The sequence below is a fragment of the Corythoichthys intestinalis genome, chromosome 11, assembly GCF_030265065.1.
Source record: "Corythoichthys intestinalis isolate RoL2023-P3 chromosome 11, ASM3026506v1, whole genome shotgun sequence".
NCBI lineage: Eukaryota > Metazoa > Chordata > Actinopteri > Syngnathiformes > Syngnathidae > Corythoichthys > Corythoichthys intestinalis.
In genome coordinates, this window is record NC_080405.1 from 40,498,365 (window position 1) to 40,520,105 (window position 21,741).

The 21,741-nt window shown below is 38.1% G+C and overlaps 1 protein-coding gene across 2 annotated transcripts in view; it reads left to right on the forward strand.

The window, feature by feature from the left end:
* nlgn3a (neuroligin 3a) overlaps positions 1 to 21,741 on the forward strand; it is a 431,355-nt gene that overhangs the window by 98,541 nt on the left and 311,073 nt on the right. The window contains exon 4 of one of the 2 annotated variants that reach the window (XM_057850147.1): positions 9,303 to 9,362. The exons of the other annotated variant lie outside the window; for it this stretch is intronic. Coding sequence (XP_057706130.1) covers positions 9,303 to 9,362 — 60 coding nt within the window. The remainder of the gene's footprint in view (positions 1 to 9,302; positions 9,363 to 21,741) is intronic. 2 annotated transcript variants of the gene reach the window in all.

The following is a 21,741-nucleotide window of genomic DNA, read 5'->3' on the forward strand; positions in this document are numbered from 1 at the left end:
TAGAGCCCCCCTGCTGTTGTACTGTTCGTCTTTCACAGTTAACCCAATTGCTCTGTTCTTCGACTACATGAATAGAGAACACGCAGAGTCACGAGAGATGTTCCCTTTGGCATGTCTGTTAGCTCACTCGAGCATCCTGCAAACCCATTTGGAAAATTCACCCTATATTTCAAAATACTTTTAGAATTATACCAGATATAAGAAACCCTAACCACAAACATGAATAATCAATAAATAGCTCACATAAAATATGGGACCTGATAGGGTACTTGAAACCAGGCAAAGGGTGTTAACGATTGTGCAGCTCGCATGCACGCATGACTTCATGTGCTCTCAATAACGATAACAAGATTATTCTTAGGAAAATAACAGCATGCTTGCTCACTTATTTTATGTGCTTACTTCAACCTACAAATTAAAGTAATATACTGTAGTTGCATTGATGGCATATCATTAAAATAGTGTTTTCAACATAATATGTTGAGAAAACGGCAGGATATTAAAACATCCATCTCTATATATACACTGCTGGCCAAAAGTATTGGCACCCCTACAATTTTGTCAAATAATGCTCAATTTCTCCCAGAAAATGATTGCAAATGCTTTGGTAGTAATCGCTTCATTTATTTTGCTTGCAATGAAAAAACACAGAAGAGAAAATTTAAAAAATTAAATCATTATCATTTCACACAAAACTCCCAAAATGGGCCGGACAAAAGTATTGGCACCCTCAGCATAATACTTGGTAGCACAACTTTTAGACAAAATAACTGCGGACCACCGCTTCCGGTATCCATCAATGAGTTTTTTACAATGCTCTGCTGGAATTTTAGACCATTCTTCTTTGGCCAACTGCTCCAGGTCTCTGATATTTGAAGGGTGCCTTCTCCAAACTGCCATTTTCAGATCTCTCCAGAGGTGCTCTATGGGATTGAGGTCTGGACCCATTGCTGGCCACTTTAGAAGTCTCCAGTGCTTTCTCTCAAACCATTTTCTAGTGCTTTTTGAAGTGTGTTTAGGGTCATTGTCCTGATGGAAGACCCATGACCTCTGAGGGAGACCCATCTTTCTCACACTAGGCCCTACATTATGCTGCAAAATTTTTGGTAGCTGTCAGACTTCATAATGCCATGCACAAGATCAAGCAGTCCAGTGCCAGAGGTAGCAAAGCAACCCCAACACACCAGGGAACTTCCACCATGTTTGACTGTGGGGACCGTGTTCTTTTCTTTGAAGGCCTCGTTTTTTTCCCTGTAAACTCTATGTTGATGCATTTTCCCAAAAAGCTCTACTTTTTTCACATCTGACCAAAAAATATTTTTCCAAAACGTTTTTGGCGTTCTCAGGTAAGTTTTGGGTATACTCCAGCCTGGCTTTTTATGTCTCTGGGTCAAAAGTGGGGTCTTCCTGCGTATCCTACCATAGAGTCCCTTTTCATTCAGACGCCGACGGATAATACGGGTTGACACTGTTGTACCCTTGGACTGCAGGACAGCTTAAATTTGTTTGGATGTTAGTTGAGGGTTTTTATTGACCATCCACACAATGTTTCGTTGAAATCTCTCGTCAATTTTTCTTTTCCGTCCACATCTAGGGAGGTTAGCCAGAGTGACATGGGATTTACACTTATTAATGACACTGCGCATGGAAGACACAGGAACATTCAGCTCTTTGGAGATGGGCCTTGGGATTGCCCATGCTTCCTCACAATTTTGCTTCTCAAGTCCTCAGACAGTTCTTTGGTCTTCTTTCTTTTCTGCATGCTCAATGTGGTACGCACAAGGATAGAGGACAGAGGTTGAGTCAATTTTAATCCATTTTAACTGGCTGCAAGTGTGATTTAGTTATTGCCATCACCTGTTATGTGCCACAGGTAAGTAACAGGTTCTGTTGATTACACAAATTTGAGAAGCATCCCATGATTTTTCAGTGGTTGCCAATACTTTTGTCCGGCCCGTTTTTCAAGTGTTGTGTAAAATTATTATGAATTTTTTTTTTTCCATTCTCTTTTGTGTTTTTTTCATTGCAAGCAAAATAAATGAAGATATCACTACCAAAGCATTTGTAATTGCAATCATTTTCTGGGAGAAATTGACTCATTATCGGACAGAATTGCAAGGGTGCTAATAGTTTTGGCCAGCACTGTATATGTAATCAGCAATGATGGATGTTTTTCTCTGTACACATTACTAATTCAAATAACCACTGAGAGGTGTTATGACACAGAGTCTTGTAAAGTGTGATTGATCACACTGATGTTTACATGATCCCAGCATGGTACCTGCGCTGGATCTCATACTCAGACGCCTGCAGTGTAGACATGCCTTTTTGCATTATCCACCATATGACAAGCATAAAGTTTTTTCAGTTTTTTTTCACACCAGCTTTTTTTGGTTTTCAAGTTTTTTGAGAGCATCTGAGGCACAGTGTGAATTTTTTTGGCTGTCCTTTACGGCAGGATTACAGCCTCCTTAACCTTTTGGCTGCGTTCTCCATCATTCACTCTTACGTGTCCCTACCAAGCTGTTCCTTAACCTCTCCGCTGAGAGACAGATAGAGAGGGACGGAGAAGACGAAAAGAGAGCTAGATCACAGGCAGGAAGAAGATCGAGATCTGGCCTCTCTAAGAGAGGAAAATGGCCACCTGAGGATTAGAGACAGAATATAACAGCTTCAAATTGTCAGACCTGCAACATTTCGCTAAATTTCACTAAATCTTGTTCCACATTCTGACCTTTTTGATAGTTACCTCGGAGGCTCTACTGTCACGAAAGCTTTTCCCTATGCAAAGGCTGGGCAGTTAACATTCAGCCCTTCCTCTATGTATTGAGGGATTTGTGGATCCATTTAATATGGGTAAATAAGTGCATTCGTGCATGCTGTGGTTTGTTCATGAAAACCTCCTAGGCAAACTCATTTTTTGTCTTCGATTGCAACCTTCTGAAGTGTTGCGTTTTGCTACACTTGGCGTAACCAACAAGTCGGATTTGGTTTATTTGAATCTCGATCAGGTGAACATGACAGGATTCCATTTTGCCAGGCAGTTTAAATGAACTGCACGACCTATTCTAGATGGAGACTTGGAGACTGCCCATGCGAAGAAGCTTATTTTCAGAGTATTCCAAACTATTTCACCTCTTAGTTTCCATTTTGAAGCTCAAATATAGTCTCGACCCAGAGTTCCTCCATATTTGGGCACTGTATTCAACTGTGGATCCATGTTTGACACATACCGGCTTACCCGCACTATGATTTATAGTGACAGAGCTACCCTGTCGACACCTGCCATCCAACCCATGCCTGTCTAGAGCACTAATACTCAATATGCCTACTGTTATTCACCCCATGTCAACAGCAGAGAAAGCCAAAATCATTGCAATGAGCCATAAAGAATACTAAAAGCAATTTGTTTAGAAGCTGGCTTTTTCTTTTGTAAAACATTTGCCCAGCATCCCAAGATGCAAGATCTAAAAAATGTAATGACTCCTACTTCCTGCAAGGGAGCCTGAATTACAGCACCTGTCAAACCCCAAAACAAAGGCTTTATTGTCTCAAAAAAGGATGTCAAAATTGTTAGTGCAGTTCCTAGTGCAGTAAAGTCAGACTTCAGTTTTTTATTATTGTTATCAACTGCTCTTCCGCGTTTCTGTCTTAAACTTTTACACACACATACACACCCCCATACAAACCAGGGAGATTTTAAACATCTTCATGTACAACCATGAGTTGAGCCTGTGTGACGTGGCTCCATACAGTGAGTGTAGCTATAGGTGTTTGTACATCAGTAATAGCTTGTTGCCTTTAATCTTTACCTATTAACGCACACAAAAGTGTAAGCATTTGCATTTTAAAGCTTGTATAGCAGTTCATTCATCATGTTTGGTTCAGTACACCTACTAAACATTAACAAGTTTGGCACACAGAGCAATACAAATGTGTCCACTTATTGCACATTGTAATTAGGGATGTCCGGGTGCCATATTTTTGCATCCGAGTCAGAGTCACCTGATTTTGAGAATCTGCCGGTACAGAGTCCCGAACTAATACCGAAAATGAAATTGTTCAAAAAAAAAAAAAAAACACACAAAAAAAGTAAACATGTAACTGTCCCACCAAATTATCTTTTTAGCAATAATAACGTAGAAAAATACTTGCCTTTATTAAATGCTTCATTGAATGAGTCCACCCAAATCTGCTCACGCTGATGAGAACACTTAAACACACACTACCCCTATGTTTAACAAGCTCAACAATGTGTCAATCATCGTTGAGCTTGTTTAAAAGGCGGCCTCTTTCAATTATAACGCTCCCAGGCTTCTCTGACAACATCAAAGCTTCAAAGCTATCACTCATCATTAACTTTAACAAGCAAACGCCAGCTGCACTGGTGAGGAAGAAAAGCAGCAGAGTGACGGCTGTACACGCATGAAGCAGAAAACATAAATAGACTTAGTTTATGAAGAAATATGACTATATTTTGTTGATTTAACTCTGACCCCAGAAATAAGGAACTGAAAATTACGATTTTTTTTTTTTAATTTGAAAACTTCTGTTACATCTGAACTTATATTATGTGTTCGTTATGTGTGCCTTAAACATAATACAGTGGTACCTCGACATAAGATCTCTTCGACACACGATCTTTTCGACATAAAATTAGACTCGCTATTTGTTTCTACGTCCGACGACATGCTCGAAATAACGACGATTTATGACAGCGCCCCCTTTCTTTGTTTACCAGCAAGACGGACGCATGGCAGATTTTCTTGTGAGAGAAATGGGTTCCAAGAAGATTAGTGCAGGTGTTGAAAAAATGGGAAAAAGGTGACGCTTACCATTGAAATGAAGATGGAAATGAAAACAAAAAGAAGTCTGAGTGCAGTGTGCGCGTCCGTTGATTGGCTCGACAATACTGCCGTAGAATGTCTTCGATCTCGACGGTCCTTCTCTGACCTCCGTTAGCCAGGATTTATAAGGTAAGGTGACAATTGTTATTGTCGTATCTTGCCAAAGAAATCGCCATCGTCATCAGGTTTTTATTAATTTATTCCAGAAGTTGTGTAACACAGCACGCCTACTGTTTGCCGCAGTTTACGCGAAAGTAAAATCTCTACCGCACTATATATCACTGTGACGTCAGCCACGTGGTGCGTTCAGGTACAGCACGCAAAACACATCCGCCACATTAGAACCCAAGTCGTTACATTATTACAGGAATAATTGTTATTATTATTATACTGTATTATTATTCCGATTTTTATTTATGTATTTGTTTTGCTATGTGTAATTGCCATTTGTAATAGGACCAGCAGTATTTATTAAGGATTTAGTGTAGGTTTTTCTGGCTGTGTAATGAATTAATGGAATTACAATTCTTATGGGGAAATCCTACTCGACATACGGACATTCTACTTCTACAAGGTCTACTTCTACAACTTCTACCATTCTACAAGGTCATGGAACGAATTAACTTTGCATGTAGAGGTACCACTGTAGACTTCGTTGATTCAAAACCCGATCCTTTTCAGCCGATTCCTATCCTCTGAAAAATGGCGTGATCAGCTCGATATCCAATCATGTGATCGGATCGGAACATCTCTAGTTGTTATCATTTAAATATTTATGACTGTTGTTTACATTATGACATGAATAACAATAATCACATGAACAGTAAATAGATAAATAAAAATAACTTACTGCAAGTCTAACTTTAGATGCTATGTCTACAAAATCTAACTCAAATTCTTAAGATTTTTTACCTAGATATTTTTTGTATTCCCTACCCATTTTATCAAGTTAATATTGTGAACTTGATCTAAATTAATACAAAAAATTTAATCATCTACTTTGTGGGCCATAGGCCTACTCTAAATTTTTGAGGAAACTGAACTTGAATGATAAATGTTGTGGACTTGGCCATAGCTTCAGTCTTGATGCCTTCAAAAGAGCATGCTGGCAACTGAGTAGTCAACCAGGATGATTAGCTCAGTTGCCTGCTCCGCTGCCATTATGGTTTCCCACATTTGATTCCTACCTTTAGCCACTAATTATATATTTACTTAAAGTGAAATCCATTTTATTTAAAATGCAGAATTCAAACTACTTAACGGAAGTATAGTTTACTTAAAATGTTGAGTTGTAATCGATAACTTGTTTTTGTGGTTGTTTTTTTTGTTTGTTTGTAATTCAGCCATTACTTTTTGCCATTGGGTTGTCTTGTCATTGTTAATATCAAACTAAAATAGTAAACAACCTTACTTAAAGGTTTCAGTACCACTTTGTGCATTCTTCATTAATGTACTTCGACCGTTCACCTTCACTCATATTTTAATTGGGGGGGAAAAAAATAAAAGGAAAATCATCTTGATATTCCAAAAAATATGCTCTTACTGGCCTACTTGCGAATTGGATTATAAATTACGATTATATAAAGTTATCATCTACAATCATTATTACAAGTAATATAAAGTACAAAATAGCACCGTAATTTTTTCTCATTCAGGACACCTATTTCAAGATACACATTTTAATCCACTGTTGAAATAGATCAATTGCTGTTCGTATCAGTGATTGATTGATAGCTATTTGCTTGGCATTTTTTTCTCTGCAGTGGCATTACAAAACTATACTGCTGAGAATGGCCTTGTTTAGAGAAGAAAGAAAATAAACCTGAGCACTGCACGTTTACATCGTGTTCAGTTGCCCTGGAGGGCTTGCACTTACATGCAGCACAAGGACAACATCACATTACCTACCGTGCAAGGAGTAGAGACAAGTTGCTCACGTTAGTGTGAATATGTGATACTCACAATCTCCTGTTTTATTTAAATGTAGGCATCTCTCGGGAAACTGAAATCCTTGCTCTTACTCTGGCCTTGTAGTTTAAAGCTTGATCTCTTGAGCATGTTCATGTCAATTAGCATGTTGTTAGCCAGTTAGCCCATTGTCTGCTGACTTTTTACTGCCTCATTAACAGCAAATGCTGAGTTAGCAATAGGTACAATGCGCATATCTGAAGAGACTACAAATTCCATGTAATCTCAATTATAAACACTCAATCCATTCTTGAAAGCATTTCAGTCTAAACAAAAAGGTACTGGTTTTAAGGAGGTACTAATTTTGAAGCAATATCTTTTCATTTTCACACGCACTCTAACTTCTGGAATTATTGCAAATGTACTGTAATGTGATTATTAAGTGTATATAAGTGTTGTTAGCAATGTATTTTTTTTCTTTTTTCTTTTAAGAGTATTACTCTGAAAATACTTTTTATAACGTGTAAAGATGCAAGAATAAAGTTTTTCATGAAATGATGAAATTATGTCTAGATTAAACCTTTGGCATTTTAAGGTGTATACCCTGATCATAGACTTTATAACTATTGACGGGACGCAGGGCCGATTAATACGGGGCCTGCATTGTTGGCGTGGCTGTCAAAGCTGACAGAGTGGAATCACAAAGAGCTTTTTCCGTTAAAAATTCTTTTGAGGAAATGCTTTAGTCGCCGAATTCTTTATAGATATGAACGGAAAACAGTCTCGATTCTTTGTTAAAAGAGGAAAAAAATGGGCAGTTACGCATTTATTTTACGTAAAAGTCAAAGTACGAGGCTAGTCTGTTAGTCAATGCTGCAGCCGCCATTTGTAAACAGAGCTATTTACGTTGAGAATTCTTGTGAATAAATGCTTAAATCCACCAATTCTTTATAAATATGAACATAAAACAGTCTTGATTCTTTGTTGAAAGAGCAAAAAAAAACGGACAGTTATGCATTTATTTTACATAAATGTGTCAAAGTACGAGGCTAGTCTGTTAGTCAATGCGGCGGCCGCCATTTGTAAACAGAACTTTTTCCGTTGAAAATTCTTGTGAATAAATGCTTAAATCCCCGAATTCTTTATTGATATGAACGTAAAACAGTCTCGATTCTCTGTTAAAAGAGCAAAAAACTGGGCAGTTACGTATCTATTATACGTAAATATGTCGAAGAATGACGCCAATGCTGTAGCGGTTCCCATTCTCCCATTGATTTTTTTTTTTCACAACGTATCAAAATGCATGCATTGTACGAAAAATATAATCATCACCTTGAATCCTCGAACAAATCATTCCTGGGACAATCCTTCCTGTTTGTATGTGTTACAGCTTTCGTACTTTTTAAATCCGGCGTGTTACAATCCTTCATGTTTTTACTCAGCGACTGACTGGGAATAACTGAAGCGGATTTAAGGGCGGCTCCCTCCTTAAAAGTGTTGCGCGGTGAAGGTCGATTGTGACCCGTCAATCATAATGAAGTCTATGGTCTGATATTTGATTATGTAAAAAAATGACAAAAGAATATGACCATATTTTGTTTAATTAAAAAAAAAAAAAAAAAGGATCAGGGGGAGTATATTATTGGATAATGAAAATGTAATTTTCTACTTTTTTCTTATACCTTTACCATCTATAATGTATGACATATGTACCGTATTGGCCTGAATATAAAACGGTGTTTTTTGCATTGAAATAAGACTGAAAAAGTGGGAGTCGTCTTATATTCAGGATGTAGACATTATACCCATTCACGACGCTAGATGGCGCCAGATATCATTGAAGCAAATGCTGAACTTGAGGAGTAATGGTCTGTCATGACAGATCTCAGCTACTCTCAAGTTGAACCAGTTTGCATTATTTTATTGCAATGTTTTTCCTTATTCAGATTTGTTTCAAGACTACAGTTACAGTTAGACCTCACATTGATGGTTAATGCAGTTATTGCAAATTTGTTGTTTTATCACAATAGATTGGTTTATTTACATTTCAAAAACCAGAAGCCATTCATTTACGAATGTGATTGTACTTTAGTTTAAACATTTAAATGTTCAGATGTTAATATTTGAATGAGGCAAAATAACATGCTCTTTTTTCTCAAATATATTGTTATAATCTTTTGTTTCAGATGTACTGTAATTATTTTCTGTATAAAAATTAATTTGGTGTTCAAAAAGTCTTTTTTTCAAACTTGAGTCTTGAAATAGAGGGGGTCGTTTTATAAACAGGGTCGTCTTATATTTGGGCCAACACGGTATTTTATTTTTCTTTTAGTATAGCCGTGATATTCCTTTGTACTCGAATGAAATGAATAATGTCTCAATCAACTGTATTTGGTTTCTTTTGTGATCTCAACTGCCGATGTGGCGTTTTCATTGAAGGCAATTTTAATGAAATAAGCCACAATATTCACAGCAATGTTGCATTTTTTTGTGTTGTTGTTCAAAATGTCTGTCCCTCTCTATGTCTCTGCCTGCTTCACCAAACAGGGGCCCATGCAAAAAAACAAGGTGACGATTTATCGGATAACGACGGTGATGAAGATGAAGGTATTTTCATGGTGAACAAAGATGATGCATGGTTATTCTGAAATTATTTTCTTATATTTTTTTGTGCTTCATTTAGCATTTACTCCTCAATCCACCTCTATATTTTCAATATTTTTTGTTCATTTATTCCATGAATGAATGTGATCAGCATCTAAATTGAACCTGTTACTGCACAAAAGTCTGCGTTGGTGGCAACACAGATAAAAGTCCCGCTTAACCCATTTGAATGTCCCCATGTTGACAAGGTGTTGTTACAAGGGTACAGGTGGCGGTAAAAGACCCCTCTAGAGGTGCGTCCAGCCGTCGCATTTGTGGCAAAAATGGCCAAGAGGAAGTGAGGCGGCAGTGTCATATCAGCCTATTCAGCAGGTCTTCCAGCAGATTTAGATGAGGAGAGGCAGTTCACGAGGACCGCTGGAGAGGATTAGAGGCGAGTGGTGTTGAAAATGGTGTTGAAAATGGAATGTTGCTGCTCAGCAATCACATTGTTCACTTTCCATATTTATCTTGGGATATTCCAGGCTCAGGCAGGATCTCTTGGTGAGATTAGAATGAGAGATGATTCTTGTGCTGCAACAGAAATGACTTAAATCCTGAAATCTAAACCAAACCCTTCATATCTTACGCCTTTGCCTCTGTCAGCCACTTCAGGGCAAATGATGCAAGTGCGATGTTGAAGTATCCAGATAACGCATGGTCAAGGATGGGATTTTTCCACAATATGGTGTAAGCACTTAACTAAAGAAGGGGTGATTGTGTACTGACGTCATACAGGAAGACACCATCTTGTGTTCATTTGACACACCGATATGGCACTTTTCTTCTGCAAGTAAAGTCCATGACAAAAATCTCGCCGCTTATCCATTTTGTAGAAACAATTGCTAATAACCTGACTTTTAATTATTCAATTGGTTCAGAAATGGCTCATATGAAAGTTAAGACCCTCCCAAATGATGTTGAATGTACAAAAATATATTTTTTTCACTGAAAAAAGATTTATCATTTAATGAAGACATAAAGGTCAAATTTTGGCAAGACAAAAGTTTTGTCGCCTACAGAAAGTAGTGTGAAAATTGAACAAAAAATGTACGGTACTTCAAATACAAAAATATGCTACATAACATAAGCGAATTAAGTAGTGGTGCTGTGAGATCCAAATTTAGGGGCCGTTTACATGGTGACTCTCCGAGAATACGAAAAATTTCCAATTTGCATTTGCGTCTCCATTTGAACAATGTCGCAATTCTGCATGAAAATGATGTAGTATTCATGCCAGGCCTTATGGGGCAGTGCAGATTTACAGGGTGACAGAGAATGATGCACTTTGACCCCACCAAGCTCCCTCAGCCCGGAAAAAAATATGCCCGCCCACTCGAAGCAATGTCATTTTTCTTTTGTTCAAAAAGGCACAAAAATTGAAACGTTCAACATATTTATTTCATTTAAAAATATAACTAAAACAGTAAATTAAAGCTGACATATTTGCTGTTTTTAATGTTTAGTAGCACCGCTGCACACGCCCAATGTGACGTGTACGAGTGCTGACGTTAACGGCGCGGTCTCGCGCCGCAGGAGCCTTTGATATGCATGCCGAGGAAGCCCCACCTCAACCCCCCGCAATCGGATTCTTCCTCTTTGGAGGCAGGATTCAGAATTTTTCGTCTTCGCCGACACCATATGCACGCGTGGCGAGTCCGCTACTAAGTCATTGCGTCTTTGTGTCGCAGAGTCGCCATGTAAACTGCCCCTTAATATTTTGTTTGTTTGACTTCCATGGGCTTGAAGATCTGCATCCATGCGGTTCGGCAAGGATTCGTACCATTTATTGATGAAGTCATCAGGAACATCAAAGAAAGCAGTCTTGCATGCCTCCCAGAGTTCATCAACATTCTTGGGTTTTGTCTTCCATGCTCATGCTCAATGATGTTCATGTCTGGTGACTGGGCTGGCCAGTCCTGGAGGATCTTGATCTTCTTTGCCTTGAGGAACTTTGAGGTAGAGATTGAAGTATGCGATGGAGCACCATCCTGCTGCAGAATTTGTCCCTTTTTATGGTTAGTAATGTAAGAGGCAGCTAAGATTTGTTGATATTTCAGACTATTTATGCTGCCTTCCACCCTGCAGATCTCTCGCACAGCCCCATACTGGATGTAACCCCAGACCATGATTTTGGTAATGATGTAACCACCAAACTTCACTGTTTTCTGAGTGAATTTCAGATCCATGCGGGCTCCAGTAGGTCTCCTGCAATATTTGTGGCGACTGCGGTGTAATTCAATGGAAGATTCATCTGAAAAATCCGCCTTTTGCCACTATTCCAGCGTCCATCCTTTTGACAGGCTGTTGCCAGAATGTCACCTTGACACAGGCGTTTCTACAGGCAAAGCTACAGTGTGTTACTTTCTTTTCGGTCTGCAGCTTTGCATCCTTTCAAGGCAGGCCACATGCATCTGCGAATGTTAGCCTGGAGTCCCGTGAAAAACGCTGACGAGCGTCAATCCGCTCGTTTGGCACATCTCAACGTGCGTGTTCACACTGGCTTGGTCTCTAAGCTGAACAAGACTAGCCTGACTGAAATTGTGACACGTTTTTTCTTTACCGAGCGCGACTAATGCCATTTACAGAACAGCGGTGTAGAAAGCACAATTCCATCCCAGTGGAATTTCTGCTGCAGAGCTGTACATAATGCCCCGTGTTGGCCATCAATCGCTGAAGATGATCGAGAAGATTTTCATTGTTCCGGTAAATATGTCCTTTTGAAGTGTCAGCCTGAGACAGGAAGACGGAAGGAGGCAGTGTTGCGGGACTCCCGTTTCTGTGTTATTCGCCCCCCCCAAGTATTGGCTGTTAAAAGAAAGGGCGCCATTCAATGAAGGATGGATGAGAACCTGACACAAACCAAAAATTCTTCGCAAGTTGCCTCGCATTTTACTCCAGTGTACTATTACTGCTGGTAATAGCAACCCCCTTCTGGTGAATGTGCCGCTTATGTCACTGATGAAAATCGAATGTTTGTTTTAATGTTAAAGGGCAAGTTGAATAAGAACACCCTGAGAACTCCCACTTGCTCATTTCTTTGTGATTCACCTCTCAACCACATTTCTCATTCATTGCACAGAGCTGCTGTCTAGTCTGGCTGCTCAGCACCTTCATCGCTCAGCCCGTGCATTACTATGCTGCCTCAGTTGGCCATCTGTCTATGTGGGGATAATTCCCTCCCTCCCACTACCTTTTAGATGTCCTCCCCCATGTTACGAGCCTCTGGACATGTACTTCAAATTCAGTCAATACAGTGTTTCTTTGAAATCATACATGAGTGACACAAGGCATACAATTTGTGGTTGTAGATTTCACCATATTCTACTGAGCAGCCTGAACACAAATGCATGTTCCACTATTGATGTTACTGCTACATTGCAAAGAGTTGGTGTTATGTTGAGGTACAGAGCATCACAAACACAGAACAAGAAAAACACACCTAAAACCGGTCTTAAGGCATTTTCACACCAGCAGTAGCAGCGTGCAGTTTGCTGCGCGGAAACACAATCATTGTGTAAGTCGACATTGAGTTTGTGGCCATAATGGGCAGAGCTAATTTGCCGTAAAGGGGCGGGTTCCGAAACAGAAACTTCTTCTATTTCAGTGTGGCAAACTCTGTGCGCAACCAATTGCAGAGGTGCTAGCATTGCAATATCTTGCTCTTTTTCCGAATAGATACACTTAAGTTACTGCAGAGTAAGTCATGATAAATACTTAAATGTTTCCTGAGCTTTGGGATCAGTGTTGTTTTTGGCAGTCTTTTGGACGAAAATACTTGTCTTCGTCATTTTTTAGTCATTTCAAAACGTGTTCGTCGTCGTCTAGTTTTAGTCAACTAAAACTCAGACAAATTTTGTCTAGTTTCAGTCGCCAATTCTCAAAATGTTTTTGTCTATAAACATCAAAAGTTTTAGTCCATGAATAAATAAGCAACGGTTTCCAACAATTTTGAATAAACATGACAGACGAGCACATAACTGTAGAGTCTACAAGGACATCACCATTTTCATGATGATAATACACACTCAGCAGGAAAACAGCACATTATTTGCAATTAATTAAACTCGCCTAGATGCCACGAACTGTATGTACCGTATTCTCGGACTATAAATCGCACCAGCCAAAAAATGTGCAATGACAAGGAAAAAAACATAAGTCGCACTGGAGTAGAAGTTACATTTTTGGGGGGAAATTTATTTGATAGAATCCAGCACCAAGAACAGACATGTCATCTTGAAAGGCAATTTAGAATAAAAATACAATTGAGAACAACAGGCTGAATAGGTGTAAGGTATGCTAACATTACATGACGCATAAACAACGAGCTGAGAACGTGCACAGTTTGTTAATGTAACATGGCTATGAAGAGTGATTTAGATAACTATAGCATAACGAACATGGTAAGAAGCTACAATGATATACTGTAATTAGGGGTGTAACGGTACATGTATTTGTATTGAACCGTTTTGGTATGTGGTGCTCGGTTCGGAACAGAGGCGAACCGAACGAGTTTCTGACGTAATGTAACCCTTACTTTTTGAGGCTTTGGGTCGATCGGGTTAGTTTCTTTGTGTAGATTACATTTACTCCGTCTTCTCTACTATAATGAGGACCAACACGGTAGGACAGTATAACCCAGAAATGTCAACGGCGCGACAACGTGGCTGCCGCGAGAATGCAGTGAAACGCGGGCGTTAAAGTCAATCAGCCAAGGCACACCAGTCGCAGTGCGGCCGCGTGTTAGACGCGTCCCAGAAGCGGCTCAACACGACGCACGCGAAAAGAACGGCAGAGTTTATTATTTGACGCGAGACGCGACCCTCCTGCGTCAATACTACTACCGGTAGCTAGGATCGGGCAGACCGGAAGTCACTCGTGTAAAAATACAGTGGATCCGGTCGATTTTCAAACTAATATGCAATCCTAAGCCACTTTTTGAGTCCATCAGATCTCTTGAGTGGTAGATCGGGGCACAGTTGACTTGTCTTTGTTAATTTACTGCTGTCTTCTCTGCTATAATAATAACCAACACGGCCCCGTGTTCAATACAAAACGCTCCTGCCACAACAAAACAAGTAGGAACTAATATTCACATAGGAACTAAAGTTATACAACATAAAATATACAATAGAAATGAATACTATATCACATTTGTAAAATATAAACACATAATAAAATAAATAATAGCCCATTTAAATAAAATAAATTGAAATGAGTGAAAGAAAGAAAGAAAGAAAGAAAGAAAGAAAGAAAGAAAGATTTCTTTCTGACCAATACGCGGGGTCTGAAAGGCAAATTGTTGTTGGATTATTATCTTTAAATACCTGCTACTTTTTGAGCAGAATTCTAGCTTTGTATAGGCTAATTTTCCTATTGTTGAAAGCAAAAAGGTGTCTAATAAACAATATCACATTTATATTTTTCATTTTGTTTTCTTACTGTACTGAAAATGAACCGAACCGTGACCTCAGAACCGAGGTACGTACCGAACCGAGATTTTTGTGTACCGTTACACCCCTAGATATAATAATGCCCAGAATTTCACACATAAATCGCTCCAGAGTAGAAGACGCACCCCCTGCCAAACTATGAAAAAACACTGCGGCTTATAGTCTGAAAAATACGGTCAAATGTTTTCCAAGAGTTTAAGAATACACAGCGCTAAAATCTAATGCTAACGCTGAAGCTACAAGTTTGTTTAGTGTGATAATCACTCAGCACAGACCTTCAAAGGCTCAAGCAACATGGCATATGTAGCCAAGATAAGAAAGCAAAACTTATCTAGCAGCATCTGACACATATGTTTCACAAAAGGAGCCTGGAATGGGCACAAGCTTACTCACCGGCCGGTAAGTAAGCATGTGTGTGTGTGGGGTGGGGTGAAAGGCGCAGCACGTCACATGAGTTACATGACCAAACACTGATAAATGTGTGCTAACTACACATACAATAAGAAAATATCACACATTGTGAATTTATGACGCAAACTATAGCGAATTTTCATCTTGTTGTAATGTCCTCAGATGGCATCCATCTAGTTATGTTTTAGTTTTCCAACATTTTTAGCGTGTCGTGACGTTATCGTCACGAGAAAAATTGTTCATTAACAAAATATTTTTGTTATCGTCATCGTTGACGAATACAACACTGTTTGGGACACTCAATAAATGGCCCCCTCACCACTCCCTGTTAAGCTAAATGACATATCTACCCAGTTTTGTGTGAACTGTTGTTCACCAATGACATTAAACTATCCACATTCTCACCATAACTAGTTTATGCTTTTGTAACTCCCCTTCGTCCTTAAAATGAGAAAAGGTGTGGATTTCTTACGCAACAATAAAAATGAAATGCAATCGTGTGTGCATGGAACTAAAGAAAATTGGCTTGCTGGAATCGCAGCTCTTCACTTTCTGGCAGTTTGTACGTCACCACTATGGGGGCTCTTTCCTTTCAACATTATCTCACGCTTTGCTGTGGGACCCTTTCATACTGTCTGTCGCAGTGTAAAAAGACCTGTACATGATCACCTTCATGTTTCCTTCCCAGAAATATTGATTAGGGACTTTAAATATACTCCAAATTTAGAAGTTTCTCTGTATATCCGAAAATGTGACACTACCAAATAATTACTAATGGGTGTAATGAATCAATGTCAATCAATCTGGATCGTTACAGTTTATCGATTGGTTACGCAACTATCCAATAGAATCGACTGAAATGTGAAAAATCAATTTTACACATGCCATTTTGTTAAAAAGAGGTCTTCGTTCAAATTTCTGAAATGCATTGTCCTTAAAATTGTTGATTTACAACCATTATAAACTAGTATGGCACATTCCTTGTAACATATTCCAAGAAAATATGTAGCCTTAATTAAAAATTGAGCGCAATGTAGAATGCTGTAATTGGCTGAAAAACATTTTTTTTTGCAATCTTGAGGAGGGAGGGGGAAGAACAACAAACACAAACATAACCCAGTCATTTTTAAAGCATTGCAAAACAGGATTTATGAGAAGTCCTGTTATAAACAAATTACACAGAGTTAGAGAAGTATAGCCTTTTAAATGAAGAACAACCGTAACATTAACGGCTTATATACTGTACATCTTTCTGTCTGTCCCTGGGGTTTCCCCTTCCTCATGGATTTCGGAGTGACAGTCAACCCAGCGGCACTGCCATAGTCTTGTCAAATTCAGCCTAGGATTCCCTGCGGCAACATGAGTGTGTAGGCCAAATCGTCGTGATTTACGCTGACCCACAATAGAGACCCAATTTTCCAGAGGCTGTTATTACACTCTAACTAGGCAAGTACAAGCTTCCAGTCAACTAGCTCCTGTTGTTGTATAAAAGTGGCCATGGAAATAGAGGAAGCAAGGCTAAACATGGCTTCTGTGTACCAAGTTTCTTCCACTAATGAAAAGTAAATGTGGGTGTGAGTCTGTCTGCTTGTTGTTTTGCTGCAGATCCATTCAGCAGGGAAGTCTCTGTAAGAGTGTACACCCAGGACCATCAAATAAGTAAAGCATGCACGCACTAGAACGCATAAACAAGGCTTGCTTCCAAGCGCAGACGGGGATAGGCACACAGACACAAAAGCTCTCCATCGTTATGGTGCCAGGGAGCAGAGCCGAGCTCCACCTGCCTGGATATTACCATTAATTCTGTTACACGAGGATGGCTGGTCCCCATCTAGCAAAGCCCCCAACTCATCTCAGACTACCCGGATGAGCACGGGTGGCAATTTACTTGCTGTTCCTTCAATCCCATTCTTTCTGATTCGACTGGGATGAAGGATCCTACCCTAGCTCCATACGAGTTTAAATTACCATCTTTTTAACTCTGCATTGAACAACATAGTTTATGTTTAACAATGTGTACGACATTATGAGGTCACCCTGGCTGCAAATTAATAAGTCGAATCTGCCAAAAGAAAATGTACAAGAGGCAAAAAAAAAAAAAAACATGCAGTACCTAAGTCGCGATTTCGGGTCAAATTTTACTTTATAAGAGACCAAACATAATGAACATGAAATTGAGAACAACAGGCTAAATAAGTAAACAGTTATTTAGATAACTATGGAGTAACACTTTACAATAAGGGTCCCTTAATTAACATGAATGAATGCATTTTTAGACAATACCTAATGTTTAAGTAACATTACAATAATTAATATAATTGCTTGTCTAACATTTATTAATGTATCAATTAACATGAGTTAATGCATTAGCTAATGCATGAGTTAATGCATTAGGCAATGCATTAGTTAATGCATAACCAGACAGTAACTAATGGTTTGTTAAAATTATAAATATATATAGGCCTATATAGGGTTAGGGTTTAGGGTTTCTTGTAGGGTTTAGGATTAGGATTTGTTAACTTTCTATTATTATATATACTTATATATTTTTATATATTTATATATTAATTAGCATGAGTTAATGCATAAACTAATGCATTAGTTAATGCATAACCAGACAGTAACTAATGGTTTGGTAAAATTAAAAATATATATCGGCCTACATAGGGTTAGGGTTTGGGGTTTACGGTTAGGGTTTGTTAACTTAGCATTTATAATTTCTTAGTTAAGGGACACATGTGCTACACTTTACAATAAGGGTCCAAAAAACATCCAGTAATGGTTATTTAAGGTTAAATAATACTTATGAGGTACGGTCACGTGAAATAATACCATACTTAAGGTTAGGTTATCAGCACCCAAGGACTCATAGAGCAATGTTTCTCATTTTAAAATAACAATCATTTACTAGTACCAGTATACATTAATAAGTATTTATTAATGCACTAATGAATATGTAAATTAATGTTAAATAATGTATCATAAAATTACCAGCACCCAAGGACTCAGAGAGCAATGTTTCTCATTTTAAAATAACAATCACTTACTAGTACCAGTATACATTAATAAGTATTTATTAATGCACTAATGAATATGTAAATTAATGTTAAATAACGTATCATATATATTATATATTACAACCTAACCTTAAGTATGGTATTATTTCACTTGAACGTTCCTCATAAGTATTGCTTAACCTTAATTAACCATTACTGAATGTTTTTTGGACCCTTTAATGTAAAGTGTAGCACACGTATCCCTTAACTAAGAAATTATAAATGCTTAAGTTCCCCCTCTAAACCTTTATTAACCATTACTGAATGCTTTTTGGACCCTTATTGTAAAGTGTAGCACATGTGTCCCTTAATTAAAAATTATATTTGCTTAAGTTACCCCCCCCCCCCCCCACCCTTTATTAACCATTACTGAATGCTTTTTGGGCGGACCCTGATTGTGAAGTTGAGCACATGTGTCCCTTAACTAAGAAATTTTAAATGCTTAAGTTAACAAACCCTAACCCTATATAGGCCTATATATATATGTTTTAATTTTACCAAACTATTAGTTAGTGTCTGGTTATGCATTAACTAATGCATTAACTAATGCTTTAACTCATGTTAATTAATATATTAATAAATGTTAGATAAGCAATTATATTAATTATTGTAATGTTACTTAAACATTAGTTATTGTCTTAAAATGCATTAACTAATGCATTAACTCATGTTAATTAGTATATTGATAAATGTTAGATAAGGGATTAAATGAATTATTGTCATGTTACTCAAACATGAGTTATTGTCTAAAAACGCATTAACTAATGTTAATTAAGGGACTTATTGTAAAGTGTTACCAACTATAGCGTAAACAACATAACATCAAATTCTCGATCTTACTTCAAATCACAACCAAATCCATTAAAGTCTCCCGTATCACAACTCCCCGAACAATGGAAGTAGAGGGCACGCCTAGAGTGCCCTTCTGGCAGCTGTCAGTGTGAAAAAATATATAAGTCCCAACTGAGTATAACTTGCAGGCACAGCCAAACTAAGAAAAAAGTCAGATTTATAGTCTAGAAATACGGTATACAGTGGTACCTCGACATACGATCCTTTCGATATCCGATGTAAAATTTGACACGTCATTTGTCTCGACATTTGACGACATGCTCGAAATATAACTATTTATAACAGCATCGCAACTTAATTGTTTTCCCGCAAGATGGACACATGGCGGATTTACTTGTGAGAGAAATCAACATGGGTCCCAAGAAGGTTAGTGCAGGCAGTGAAAACTGGAAAAAGGTGATGCTTACCAGTGAAATTAAGAGGGAAATGATGGAAAAATATGAGCGTGGTGTGCGTGTGAGTGAACTGGCTCAACAATATGGCTGGTCTTCTCCGACCACCGTTTGCATCTCTATAAATTATTACTATTAACACCAATAATAACACAATAACACTGGCAAGGAAGTCACCAGCTTCATCAGGTTTTAATCATTTATTTCAGAACTTGTACAACACAACACAGCTACTGTCCAATGTAGTTGAGGCCAACAACAACATGAGAAAAGTACAAACTTCCCACTCTTCCCCATCTTTCTCTCTCTCGTCAGTCACATATATAGGTAGTCCCCGGGTTAGGACGTACCCGACTTAACGTAATTTTGACTTTACAACGCGTGTCTCGTCCGCTATTTTTTCTCCAGTTACTTTTTTTTTTTTTTAAATTATTATTATTTTAAGTCACGAAACAGTGTATCATCTGTCACCTCTCAGCATTGATGTTAAGTACAGTATATTATTTGTCATTAAATTGTTATTTATTACCACTGTTGTCACAGATTACTTGAAAAAGTCATTCAACTACTGATTACTCCTCAAAAAAGTAATCTAGTTACTTTACTGATTACTTTATTATGAAAGTAACTGTTACTTTATAAGTAGTTTATCGGTTACTTTTTACCAATTTTTCTCCCTTTGCTGCCTCAACCTAAGAATGACAGCAGAAAAATGTCCTCGCATGTAATTGTCTTTCCGATAATTGAATTTAAAGGGGACGATCACAATTTTTCATGTAAGGCTTAATCTTCGAGTTAGCGCCCATAATTAGTCGATGGAGTTGATTTCAACCACCATTGACTCACACTCGCTTAGCCACTCCAGAGCCCTGAAACTAGCAAATAAATGACAAACAGCATGGAAATCAACTCTACCAACTAATTAAGCCTAGTGTCAAGGTTAACATCATACCAGTGCCAATGTAGAACAATGCAAATTGACTGCACAATAATCAACAACACACTAATTGTGCAAGAAACAGTGCAATAAACATAAAGGTTGGGGCAGGGGCGAATGCGCGTGCACAACCTGGAAGTACACCGTCCACAAACGGGGTTAATTTGGCCACAAAACATGGTGGCAACTCGACCTACAACACATCTCAAAGATGCTAAACGAACACGTCACCTCACGGCATAAATGTGCAACACAAAGATGATATAAAATGCTCGCCGACTCCAACCTATCGCGAAACCCTCCAGAATGAAGGAAAAATACTAGGGCTGTCAAACGATTAAAATTTTTAATCAAGTTAATCACAGCTAAAAAATTAATCAATCATGATTAATCGCAATTCAAACCATCTATAAAATATGCCATATTTTTCTGTAATTTTTTGTTGGAATGGAAATATAAGACACAAGACGGATATATATATTCAACAAACTGTACATAAGTACTGTATTTGTTTATTATAACAATAAATCAGCAAAATGGCATTAACATTAACATTCTGTTAAAGCGATCCATGGATAGAAAGACTTGTAGTTCTTAAAAGATAAATGTTAGTACAAGGTATAGAAATTTTATATTAAAACCCCTCTTAATGTTTTTGTTTTAATAAAATTTGTAAAATTTTCAATCAAAAAATAAACTAGTAGCTCGCCATTGTTGATGTCAATAATCACACAATGCTCATGGTGCTGAAACCCATAAAATTAGTCGCACCCAAGCACCAGCAGAGGGCAACAAAACACCAAAAAACACAAATAACAAGTGGACATCACACTGTGCTGTCATTTTAATCTGTTTGAGCGGGACATGTGCGTTAATTGCGTCAAATATTTTAACGTGATTAATTTAAAAAATTAATTACTGCCCATTAACGCGATAATTTTGACAGCCCTAAAAAATACTAAAGTTCATTCATGGATGGACACAGATCAACATTCCCTCGCACATCTCAACAGGTGGCTGCACTCGGCTCGAATGTGCACCCGCGTTCCTCACACCTTTCTCAGTCCCAAAACACTGCGCGTGTGACTCGAGACCAAAACAGGAAGTAACTATGAGTGGTTACCATGGAAACGAACGTGTAGAGGGAACCTTTATAACAATTTCTATTCTAAATGCTCTTCAAACCCGACTACAATATTCTTCAACCTATAAACATTATGAGGCAATAACAAAATAGTAACA